Source organism: Pteropus vampyrus, unplaced genomic scaffold (genome assembly GCF_000151845.1).
Source record: "Pteropus vampyrus isolate Shadow unplaced genomic scaffold, Pvam_2.0 Scaffold57, whole genome shotgun sequence".
In the NCBI taxonomy this organism is placed as follows: domain Eukaryota; kingdom Metazoa; phylum Chordata; class Mammalia; order Chiroptera; family Pteropodidae; genus Pteropus; species Pteropus vampyrus.
The window spans coordinates 4,700,759-4,713,375 of record NW_011888838.1 but is presented as its reverse complement, the minus strand read 5'-3'; the positions used below and the strand labels follow the sequence as shown (position 1 = coordinate 4,713,375).

At 29.7% G+C, this 12,617-nt stretch overlaps 1 protein-coding gene across 4 annotated transcripts in view; it reads left to right on the top strand.

Moving 5' to 3' along the window:
* The window catches only part of EPHA5 (EPH receptor A5), a 334,884-nt gene extending 329,681 nt beyond the window's left edge, over positions 1-5,203 (top strand). For all 4 annotated transcript variants that reach the window (XM_011360645.1, XM_011360643.1, XM_011360644.1 and 1 more), the window contains one exon: positions 3,836-5,203. In XM_011360645.1, the coding sequence (XP_011358947.1) occupies positions 3,836-3,941 (106 nt within the window). In that variant the 3' untranslated portion in view covers positions 3,942-5,203. The remainder of the gene's footprint in view (positions 1-3,835) is intronic.
* The last annotated feature ends 7,414 nt before the right edge of the window (positions 5,204-12,617 follow it).

Below are 12,617 nucleotides of genomic sequence, written 5' to 3'. Positions count from 1 at the left end.
TATCCTCTTTGTTCTACATAATTAAGCTAAAACTTTTAGTCTTGCATTCACAATATATCAGCCATTGAAAATCATGACCAGGCCATGGTTAATCCTCTCTTGTCAAATGTAAATATATTTATCTGTACAGTAGATATATAAATGATTAACAATTTTCTTTTAAATGAACCCCAAATTTTCAAATGTGCAACTGTGTGACTAAACAATGATTAAAAAAAAATAATAATAAACACTGATATTTAGTGAATATTCATTAATCTCTCTTCTCCCTTCTCCTATTTAGCCAAGTGGGACTAAGTACCAGTGAAATGGCTAAAATGTATGTAAAGCAGAAGGGAGAAGAATGAGCAAGGATATGACTCATCCACAAATGGATGAACTAAATCCTGAATAATCAAGAGTTGTTCCAAGGTCAATTAGACACGTCTTATTATTCTTTATTTTTTATTCTACCATTTTAGTATCATATTAGTGTTTTCTATTATTTAATATTATGGAATAACATTTGAAAAAAATGCTGGAAGGTAATCACAGCAATGACAATTCATTATATTTATAGCTTTTCTAAAACTAATCATGCTTTGTTGATAAAATCCAAACTTTTTTTTATGCGACAATACTATTTTCATCGTGTTTAAATTTATAAGCTTATGTTGAAATATAGTTTTTATCATTAGAATTGGCTTTAGGTATTACTTAAGGTTACATGTGGTCATGATATAATAGGTATAATACACATAAAACTACCTAACTATAAAATTTCCTATATAAAAAATGAAATGAAGAAAATAGTATATATTGCATTATTTCCAAATGTTTTTTTCAAAAATTGTTATAAATAGAGCAGTAATTTCCTCATTAAATGTAAAATGCTTTAATTTTTATTAAACTTTTCTCACATTATTACTGCTAAATTGATCATTTAATGTATACTTTAAGGAGTAAAATGGGAACTGTTAGAAATCACAAATATGTGAGACAAAACTACCTAAAAGAAAATACTTTAATGCATTTACCAGTGTTGGAATAGTTGTTTAACTTCTACGAGAAACATTTTCCTAATACCATTTTAATTCTCATTTGTAATATCATTACAAAGCACTGAACCAGAGTTTTTTAGTGATCAAGTTGTTTTCAGAAGTTATATTTACATATAATTTAACAATAAGTTAAGAGAGTGGAAATAAAAAATAAGTCTAACCAGTGATTTGATATAAGTTAGACAAAACTATCAAGATTTGCAATATGGAATGCATACACACACACACACGCAGACACATACACACACACACTTCAAATTAAGGTTTTGGTACTGTATGTACAAAGTCCATGCTGTTTGAGAGGGAAAATTTATTAATTCTTTTTCTTTTAGGTCTTTCAGAATAAACCATAATGGTTATTTTAAAAATATCTTTTCTAATAATTGAATTACCCATAGGAATTGTGCAATTTAAGTACATTATATATTACATCAACACTTTCAAACCTGGGTTTGTCTGTATCACCTATGGTTTTATAAAGCATATGATAAAACATATGTTTTAAAACTCCTTAAATTATTAATTATTTAAATTCTCTAGTAGAGATTGTTTTAGGTTAGGAAATTTTAGTCCTGTTTTTCTCGCTAGTGAGCACCCATTAATTCCTACATTTATACAATTCTTCATAATTCATAATTCATAATTCACAGATGGAAATAGGAGAATATTAATTAGCTCATAACTAAAATATTCATGAATAATAGATGAAGTTACCAGAGCCTCAGTCAAAGAAGTATGTGTTCGGTTTCCTTCATTATCTTCTTTCTTTTAGAATTTTGGATATTCTATGTTATATCTACAGAGTTCTCATTTTACAGATGAATAAATAATTGCAATAATATGAAATATTTTGCTCAGAATCATATCTCAGAGTAATAAGAAATTAAAAGAGTATGGACTTTGGTGCCAGATTCTTCTTTTTAGTGCTAACTCTGCTATCTACTGTCTGTGTTATCTAGCCAACTAATTTAAGTCCTCTAAGACTATTTCCTCATCCATAAAAGGAAATTAACAAAAACCTATATCATAAAGTTTTAGATTTTTACAACATATAGAAATAGAACATCTTAATTGTTACTTATGATTTTTTATATTTAGTGAAATGATTCTCAACCAGAGGAGATTTTGCAACTCACTGGACATTTGGCAATGTCCGGAGATATTTTGTGTTGTCACAAAAAATGGCCAGAGGTGGTACAGCACTTCCGGTATTTAGTGGGTAGAGGCCAGGGATGCTGCTAGATATTCTACAATGCATAAGAAAGCCCCTACAACAAAGTACTATTCATCCTATAATGTAAATAGGGGCAAGGTTGAGAAACTGATTTAGTTGAAAAGAGATGAATTTAACTTAAGCCTTTTTATTCCTTTGTTAGTGTGACTATTTTATATTCTATTTCATAACTAGCAATAATAATTTTTTTCAAAGTGAATTTTTATTAGTTTTTAAGTTTTGCTGATGATTGTCTTCCATGCCTACAATTATTATTATTTTTATATTGTACTTTGGTTTCTCGTAGCTATGATAATTTCTAAGTTTAATGTTTAATATTCACATTCTAAGAAAGAAATAGTTTTCACCATAAATATCAATTGTTTCTTTTTTAGCTACTTGCCATTTGCTAAATCTCTTATAAGAAATTTTTAAAAAATAAAGAGAGAGAAACTTATAAATATATAAGCAATTATTTGCAATGCTAATACATAGAGAGCTTAAGTATCATTTATTTAAATTCTATTCTCTGATAATAGACATCTTTAAGTTTCCAAAACTATTCAATTTTAGTTATAATGATTGTAATATCTTTGTGTCCAATTCTATAAAATTCTAAGACAATTTGAAATCAATACGTTTACTGAATGCAAAAATATTCTACTTTCAGCATAATGTGTTTAATAAAGCAATTAAAGAAATCTAACATGGTGGCTTTGTCATTTTAAAATGTTGAATTGTTTATGGTAATTTTTTTTCCTATAACTAATGTTAGCACTGGCTAAACATACCTGAATCATTATACTTGCTAAATACTTTAAGGATATAGAATTCCTGAATATCCTTTAAAATAATATTTTAAAATCATGGGCACTGACCATGAACTCCATAATATGCTGTTAGTTTTGAAATCTAAACATTTGTAATTTTCTTTTGAATAATAAGCTATTTAAAAGAAATGGTATGAAAGTATCTTGGTTGAAAAGACTTTCTGATACCATGTAAAAAAAGACTTCCAGAATGCCCTAAATACCAACAGAACCTAGACTTTACTTGGCAAAGAAAGAAAGCTTTGGTACTTTGGGTTCCAACTAAAAACTAAAATATTAGGAAGGCTTATAAGAGCAATGTAGTAGTGATTATTCTCTAAAGATATATGTTGTATTAAATGTAGTGACTGAATCATTTAAAGAGTTTAGTCTTCAATTGCTTTTAGTCAAAAAAAATGCATGTTTATATTGTAGGTCCACATTTCAAAACTATTCAATAAAATTGTACCCTTTAATTTACATATTTCTTGATAACCATGTGCAAATTTGTTTTTTCATCATTCTGTGCCACCAACATAATGATATCCAAAAAGGGGCAAATATATATTATATTACTTTCATTATAAATAATTCCTTGATTTTCAAGGTATAATTTTGGAGACTGCATTTGAAAATTGAACCCTGTTTGTCTAAATTGAGACCGTATCTCAATTAGTTTCTGCAAAATGTTCGCCTCTTTGCCAGCATAAAATATTGAGGTGTGCTACAAATTGAATCAATACATACATCCAATGTGTGCTTTCTTCGTGCAGGGATTTGAGACGGCTTGGAGTGACTCTTGTCGGTCACCAGAAGAAGATCATGAACAGCCTTCAAGAAATGAAGGTGCAGCTGGTAAACGGGATGGTGCCATTGTAACTTCATTTTAATATCACTTTGTCAAGTGAATAATTCTGCACTTTGTAAACAAGCCCTGAGATTTATTTTAACAAAAAAAAAGGGAAAACAATGATTTCTAAACTTTATGAAAGCATTTTTTCAGCCACAGAATTTGTAATCAGTGTTTTACTAAAATCTCCTTATCTTTCTCTCAGTGTCTTCATTTTTTATGAAGCAAATATAATCTACATGGAATAACAACACAAGGTTAAATGTTATGTTACAGCAACAAAATCATTCCCACTACTTCTAAAAATTTTATACATGGAATATATAGCTATACACGGCACCTTTATAGACTGAATTAAGGCAGCCCCTTTCAAAACTTCCAAGAATCTACTTGAAAGGAAAACTTTTATAGCCATTTGTGGGCTAACAAAAGCTGCAATTTATTGAAGTTTACTTCGTCTTAATTGTCTACATAAGTTTATTGAAGAGCAATATGGTTAGATAATTTCTTAATAGATATCTTCTTCTGTAATTCTAAAATGCTGTTACACAGCGGTAAGTTATAGAAACTAGTGTATAAACATGTTGCTTGATCAAGGACAAGTACAATACAGGGTGTATATTTATTTTTCTGTGTTATAAAATTTACTTTCAGTTGCTCTCCTAGGAATTATTAGGTAATAAATGTGTATATACTGTATAATTTGCTGTATACCCAGGAATCAATTTAAGTTGGAGTTTTGTGTGTACATGCTTGCACACGTATGCATTACCATTCTGCTTGCATTTTTAATGGTGTTTTAATTTTAGCATCATACAGGAGCAAGTGTTCCAGAGAATAATATAAATAGGAGAAATAGGGAAGCAGTATAACAAAATTTAACACAAGCTTGTGTCTTTTTTCCTCTCACATGTCCAAAATCTACTAAATCTCTTTATTCACTAACAGGAAATGTCTATAAGATTAAATCCCTTTTGGCTTTTTAAAAACACTTTGTGATATCTGTGACAATGCAGTTCTTCTAGTCATTAATTTCGCACCCTGGTAAGAAATTTCACCTTTCTGAGTCCCAAAAAATATCTTGTCAAGAAAAGATGACACCGAAGGGCATATTTTCAGCAGGATGTAGAAGGATTTAACTGTGCAGACTTCTGTTAATATTGTTAAATCCAGGCACACAGCACTAAATATTACCACTAAGTGTTAATCCTTTGTAACCATTTATTTGTGGCTGAGCTCTAGAAATTTTGATACTAACACAGCAATGGAAAGATGACAAATGTATATATTTCTTTCAGAATTTTCTCTATTTCAAGACTCGAATTTTATTCATTGATGACTGTCTATTCATTTGGAAATTTCATCTTGTATTCAGTTATATCAAATTGAATTTATCTTGATGAACCAATTTGAAGTATTATTCAATTGGCCTTATTAAGGAATATAAGATATTCTATATACCACACTTGGTGAAGATTGACATTTGTGGTACTAATTATATAGTTTATTAGAATTTGAACAGCACTGAACTCTCTAGTAAAATAACCAAATTTTTTTATACTAGTACATTTTATAGAAATCATGGGACTGACGTGATTATTCAAGGAGCACGACATTTAAACAAAAGAGAGCCTACTTGTGATTATCAAATAGTTTACTGGAGTAGCCTGGATTAGTGAAATCCATACCAGCATTATATTAATGGTATTTTCTTTCTCTTTCCCAAGCACCTGTTTTTAGTTGAATGCTAGCACATAAGAGAATAAACCTTTGATAACTTCTTTCTACCATACCCACTCTTTACTTAAACAGTGAAGTAGCTTCTTGCTAAGGATCATAGATGAAAAATAAAAGGGAAAAAAATTAAAAAGAAAAAAATTAAAAGTTCTAAACAATTTTTCAAATGATGAATTCCATCTAATTAGGGCTGTAACTCCTTATTAGGTCTATAATGTACTTTGGTTCTACACAAACTATGTTTCAAGTATACTCTAGTTTAGTGAAATTCCCAGAAAAAGGAAAGAAAGGTGGATTTAACAAGTAAGTTGGCATCACCATTATTAAAGATGTATTTGTTCATTTTAATAAATATAAAATTAACTAAACTAATTCCTTTTGTACAAAATAGTTTGAGATTGTGTTGCATTTTATTGAACCAAATCTAAGTGATAAAGTAACAACTGAGAAATTTCAAAGTAAGAATAGACATCTACTTAAAAGAGAAACTATCATAAATTTTAGAACTTACACACACAAAAAAAGAGAGCTTTTAAACTGTTTTCCAGCTTTACATGTTCAAAAATGATTGGAAGGTCAGGATAGAATACACCTAAGTGATTAGAATTTGAAATAGCAATGTAGATTTCCTCTTTTTCGCAACAGAACATTAGTCATTATTTTGAATCTAAGTTATTTTTTTTTCCTTTGCAATCTTGGTGTTCATCTTGGAAAGTAAATTGAGATAAATGTTGAATAGACATATAGCTTTCATTCATATCTAACTTTGGTTGAAAATTTCTAAGGAATGTCAATTTAATTTTAGAAGGGAAAAAGAGACTTTCAAATAAGATGTACTCTCCCACAAAAGAGGATAGAATTTCTTTCTAAATATTTGTTCAACACTGGATATATCACCAATTGGGAAGTGCCAATCTCATCTATAAATGTGAGACTTGAAACAAGGAGAAAGGAACTGTTTTTGTGAAATGCAGTGAGGCAGTAACCCAGGGCATGGTTTGACAAATCTTTATCATGTGATCTCTTATCCTTTTGGTTCATTTTTTCACTCTCCAGACAAACAAAAGTAAAAATAGACAATAATTTTAGCCCGAAAGATAGATTTGTCAAATTATACATAATGTTACTGTAACTATCAGTAGCAATACTTTTAGGGCATGAGTCTCAATATTAAACTTTGAAAAATAGATATAAGCAGGGACTAATTTTCAACTTACTGATATCTATTGAGTTCATTCAATCACTACTTTTATCAATCATAATTTGTTTTCTAATCTTGCCATTTGCTCACATGTAAAAAAGGTCATATAATCAGTTGTTCTTCTTGGCCATTAAAATGTATCAATTGTATGTAAAACTGTTAAGAGTCTGATTTTTCTCACTTAAAAAAAAATCAATGTGCATAATCTTTAATTTCTTGTATTTTAATCACCAAGTCAGTATTCTAAAGTAGTAGGATTACTGTAAAAATTATATTCCAATATTCTATCTAAACTTAAATGCGGCCAGCGTTATTAGTTTCAGAGTTGCCAAAAATTAAGAACATCCTTAACTCAATTCGTAAAAGAGTTTAACCAGTGTGCAATGGTGAAGAAATAGTTTCACATCTCAAGTTTAAAATGAAAAAGTAATATCAGTTGAACACTTATGTGTTTGCATGTCTGCTACTTAATCTCTATGTGTAAGTTACAAGATTGTTTAAACACTGTTCTTTCTCCCATTTAAAGTGGATTCTCAGAAGCACAAGCAGAGATATTTACCTGTGGAAGACATTTTTGGCTGTAATTGTGTATTGGATCGCAAATTCTATTTGAGTCAGATGTTAGAAATTTACTAGATGTATGATGTTGCATAGTAGAATAAGATCCTTTTCCTCAGTTCGTTCTTTCTAAAAATAAGAAAAAAGAAAGCTAATGATAGTAAGTGTCTTTGCTTATGTCCTGCCAGATGTTTAACCTCAAAGTAAAAAGCAGTATAACAAAATTTAACACAAGCTTGTGTCTTTTTTCCTCTCACATGTCCAAAATCTACTAAATCTCTTTATTCACTAACAGGAAATGTCTATAAGATTAAATCCCTTTTGGCTTTTTAAAAACACTTTGTGATATCTGTGACAATGCAGTTCTTCTAGTCATTAATTTCGCACCCTGGTAAGAAATTTCACCTTTCTGAGTCCCAAAAAATATCTTGTCAAGAAAAGATGACACCGAAGGGCATATTTTCAGCAGGATGTAGAAGGATTTAACTGTGCAGACTTCTGTTAATATTGTTAAATCCAGGCACACAGCACTAAATATTACCACTAAGTGTTAATCCTTTGTAACCATTTATTTGTGGCTGAGCTCTAGAAATTTTGATACTAACACAGCAATGGAAAGATGACAAATGTATATATTTCTTTCAGAATTTTCTCTATTTCAAGACTCGAATTTTATTCATTGATGACTATTCATTTGGAAATTTCATCTTGTATTCAGTTATATCAAATTGAATTTATCTTGATGAACCAATTTGAAGTATTATTCAATTGGCCTTATTAAGGAATATAAGATATTCTATATACCACACTTGGTGAAGATTGACATTTGTGGTACTAATTATATAGTTTATTAGAATTTGAACAGCACTGAACTCTCTAGTAAAATAACCAAATTTTTTTATACTAGTACATTTTATAGAAATCATGGGACTGACGTGATTATTCAAGGAGCACGACATTTAAACAAAAGAGAGCCTACTTGTGATTATCAAATAGTTTACTGGAGTAGCCTGGATTAGTGAAATCCATACCAGCATTATATTAATGGTATTTTCTTTCTCTTTCCCAAGCACCTGTTTTTAGTTGAATGCTAGCACATAAGAGAATAAACCTTTGATAACTTCTTTCTACCATACCCACTCTTTACTTAAACAGTGAAGTAGCTTCTTGCTAAGGATCATAGATGAAAAATAAAAGGGAAAAAAATTAAAAAGAAAAAAATTAAAAGTTCTAAACAATTTTTCAAATGATGAATTCCATCTAATTAGGGCTGTAACTCCTTATTAGGTCTATAATGTACTTTGGTTCTACACAAACTATGTTTCAAGTATACTCTAGTTTAGTGAAATTCCCAGAAAAAGGAAAGAAAGGTGGATTTAACAAGTAAGTTGGCATCACCATTATTAAAGATGTATTTGTTCATTTTAATAAATATAAAATTAACTAAACTAATTCCTTTTGTACAAAATAGTTTGAGATTGTGTTGCATTTTATTGAACCAAATCTAAGTGATAAAGTAACAACTGAGAAATTTCAAAGTAAGAATAGACATCTACTTAAAAGAGAAACTATCATAAATTTTAGAACTTACACACACAAAAAAAGAGAGCTTTTAAACTGTTTTCCAGCTTTACATGTTCAAAAATGATTGGAAGGTCAGGATAGAATACACCTAAGTGATTAGAATTTGAAATAGCAATGTAGATTTCCTCTTTTTCGCAACAGAACATTAGTCATTATTTTGAATCTAAGTTATTTTTTTTTTTCCTTTGCAATCTTGGTGTTCATCTTGGAAAGTAAATTGAGATAAATGTTGAATAGACATATAGCTTTCATTCATATCTAACTTTGGTTGAAAATTTCTAAGGAATGTCAATTTAATTTTAGAAGGGAAAAAGAGACTTTCAAATAAGATGTACTCTCCCACAAAAGAGGATAGAATTTCTTTCTAAATATTTGTTCAACACTGGATATATCACCAATTGGGAAGTGCCAATCTCATCTATAAATGTGAGACTTGAAACAAGGAGAAAGGAACTGTTTTTGTGAAATGCAGTGAGGCAGTAACCCAGGGCATGGTTTGACAAATCTTTATCATGTGATCTCTTATCCTTTTGGTTCATTTTTTCACTCTCCAGACAAACAAAAGTAAAAATAGACAATAATTTTAGCCCGAAAGATAGATTTGTCAAATTATACATAATGTTACTGCAACTATCAGTAGCAATACTTTTAGGGCATGAGTCTCAATATTAAACTTTGAAAAATAGATATAAGCAGGGACTAATTTTCAACTTACTGATATCTATTGAATTCATTCAATCACTACTTTTATCAATCATAATTTGTTTTCTAATCTTGCCATTTGCTCACATGTAAAAAAGGTCATATAATCAGTTGTTCTTCTTGGCCATTAAAATGTATCAATTGTATGTAAAACTGTTAAGAGTCTGATTTTTCTCACTTAAAAAAAATCAATGTGCATAATCTTTAATTTCTTGTATTTTAATCACCAAGTCAGTATTCTAAAGTAGTAGGATTACTGTAAAAATTATATTCCAATATTCTATCTAAACTTAAATGCGGCCAGCGTTATTAGTTTCAGAGTTGCCAAAAATTAAGAACATCCTTAACTCAATTCGTAAAAGAGTTTAACCAGTGTGCAATGGTGAAGAAATAGTTTCACATCTCAAGTTTAAAATGAAAAAGTAATATCAGTTGAACACTTATGTGTTTGCATGTCTGCTACTTAATCTCTATGTGTAAATTACAAGATTGTTTAAACACTGTTCTTTCTCCCATTTAAAGTGGATTCTCAGAAGCACAAGCAGAGATATTTACCTGTGGAAGACATTTTTGGCTGTAATTGTGTATTGGATCGCAAATTCTATTTGAGTCAGATGTTAGAAATTTACTAGATGTATGATGTTGCATAGTAGAATAAGATCCTTTTCCTCAGTTCGTTCTTTCTAAAAATAAGAAAAAAGAAAGCTAATGATAGTAAGTGTCTTTGCTTATGTCCTGCCAGATGTTTAACCTCAAAGTAAATAGAAAGTAGGTACAATAAGATGATGATGATAATGAATAAACAATCAAAACACTAGTTTTATTTTAAATTAATAACTGGAATAAGTCATTTTTTCAACTCTGTAGAACAGCTGGTTACATTGAATATTTTTCTCTATTATGCTCTTAATTATATAGTAATGTATCAAAGAAAAAATAGATAAAAACTTTCTTTTCATTTTTTGTTAATCTTTGAAAAAGTCTTTTGACACATAAATGATTAAATGTTCTTGTTCAGAATGATCACATAATTATTGGTTAGAAGAATATACCAATTCTCTTTAAAAAATGAGTCTATTTGTAATAATCAGAATCAAATGTCATTTGTTTCTTCTAATTGTAAGTGAAAAAATTGGAAGGTCGCAAAATATGTTGTTTATTAAGGCTGAGCTATATTAACAGTAGAAGTTTCAGTGGTCAACATTTTTGTGAATCTTTAGACTGCTACAATTTTACAATTATTTAAAAGTATGTAAATTTCATTTATAATAGTCTGAGAATAAAACTTAGACTCACTCATTTGTTAATATGTTTATTAAAATCTCTTAGTTTCAGGCCATTCAGAAGCAGCTGTATAGTGTATCCTATTTTATGCAAGGCATCAGGATATCTCAAGTCCCTGCCTCAGCGTTAATTCAAGGAAGGATTAGCATTTCTGTATTTTTCCCCATCTGAAGCTCTATGTGCATTTGTTTTGTGTATGTGTTTTTGTAGTGTAAGATATGAAATTTTATATTTTTTCAAAAAATAAAAAATTCTTTGAATATAGTTAAATCCGATTGTCATGCTTGGCCCTCCCTGAGAAGACTTTAAGCTTACAGCCTGTGTACGATGATTTCAGTTAGTTCTAAATAAAAGTACTGAAATTTCCTGTGTTAAATATTTAAAATGCAATTAATATCCATTTTTCTCAAAAGTATATTTATGAATCTTTCTATTTGAATGTTCTTTGCAACTAGAATTTGACACTGAGACTGTAGGACATGAGCATAATTATGTGAAACCTAATTAGAAGTTGATTTTTAACACTAAAGCAACATTACATGAAAAAAAAAACAAAAAACTGTGTGTACCATCTGCAAAAAGAGTCCTTCTTCTGACCAGCATTAGCTGATCATCTTCTCATCACCAAGCATTTCCTCATGGCACAGAGTGGAGGAGTTGCATTTTTACGGGAAGGTGTGTCATTGTGTACAAAAGCCTCCAGTTCTATCTATATTGTATTATATTGGTCTCTTTTTGTAAAAAGCATAGTGAACAATCTGCTGTGTTCAAAGAAGTGAATCATATTTGTATTTTATTATATTTATACTCAGAAAAAGTAACATCACACACCTATAAAAATAATCCATAACTTGCCTTTGCATAAAATCACTATTACAAGGGATATCATTTGATGTTTTAGTAAGTACTGTTTTGTAAAAACCCTTGAGTTCTTTGTCATCAAGTGGGCTATTCTTGCTTTTGCTTTGCTACAGAGGTAAAGAGTCCATAATAAAATGTATTCTCCCCCAATCCTATAGACACCCTTGATAAGATAGGAGGATAGGGTGGTGGTCAAAAAGTAAGCATTTATTAAGCATACACTATTCTGTATTAGAATTTTTTACTCTTACTTTTGAGATACATTTTATTGTCTCCACTTCACTGATAAGGAAACTGTGACTCAAAGCTGATAGGAATTGTCCAAGTTCCAACTGCTCTTCAAAGGCAGATGAAACCTACATTTATATGATACCAAACCCAGAAAATTTCTACTACATTACTGATTCCACAATGTTGACCATAATATCTAGATAATGGAATCATTTAGGCCAACCTTCTAATTTAATTAATTCAGGCACTGAAGGTAACTGAGAAAAAAGTGATTCACACATTTACACAAAGCAAAATGTAAACTTTGGATGGGAACCAGGGTCTAACTAATTATATTTTGAACGTTTTTGGCATTTACAATAAGCCAACTGTTGGGAGTTAAAAAAACAGTTTTTCTTAGTTGTGATTCTTCCACTGAATAGCAGCACAATCTAATTCAGCCTATCTTTCTAGTGTGTGTTATAATTTTCTCAACTATAAGCTCAGGAAATTGCAATAAATATTTTCAACTTATTTCCAGCTATGATATCTGAACTTCGGTCATGGA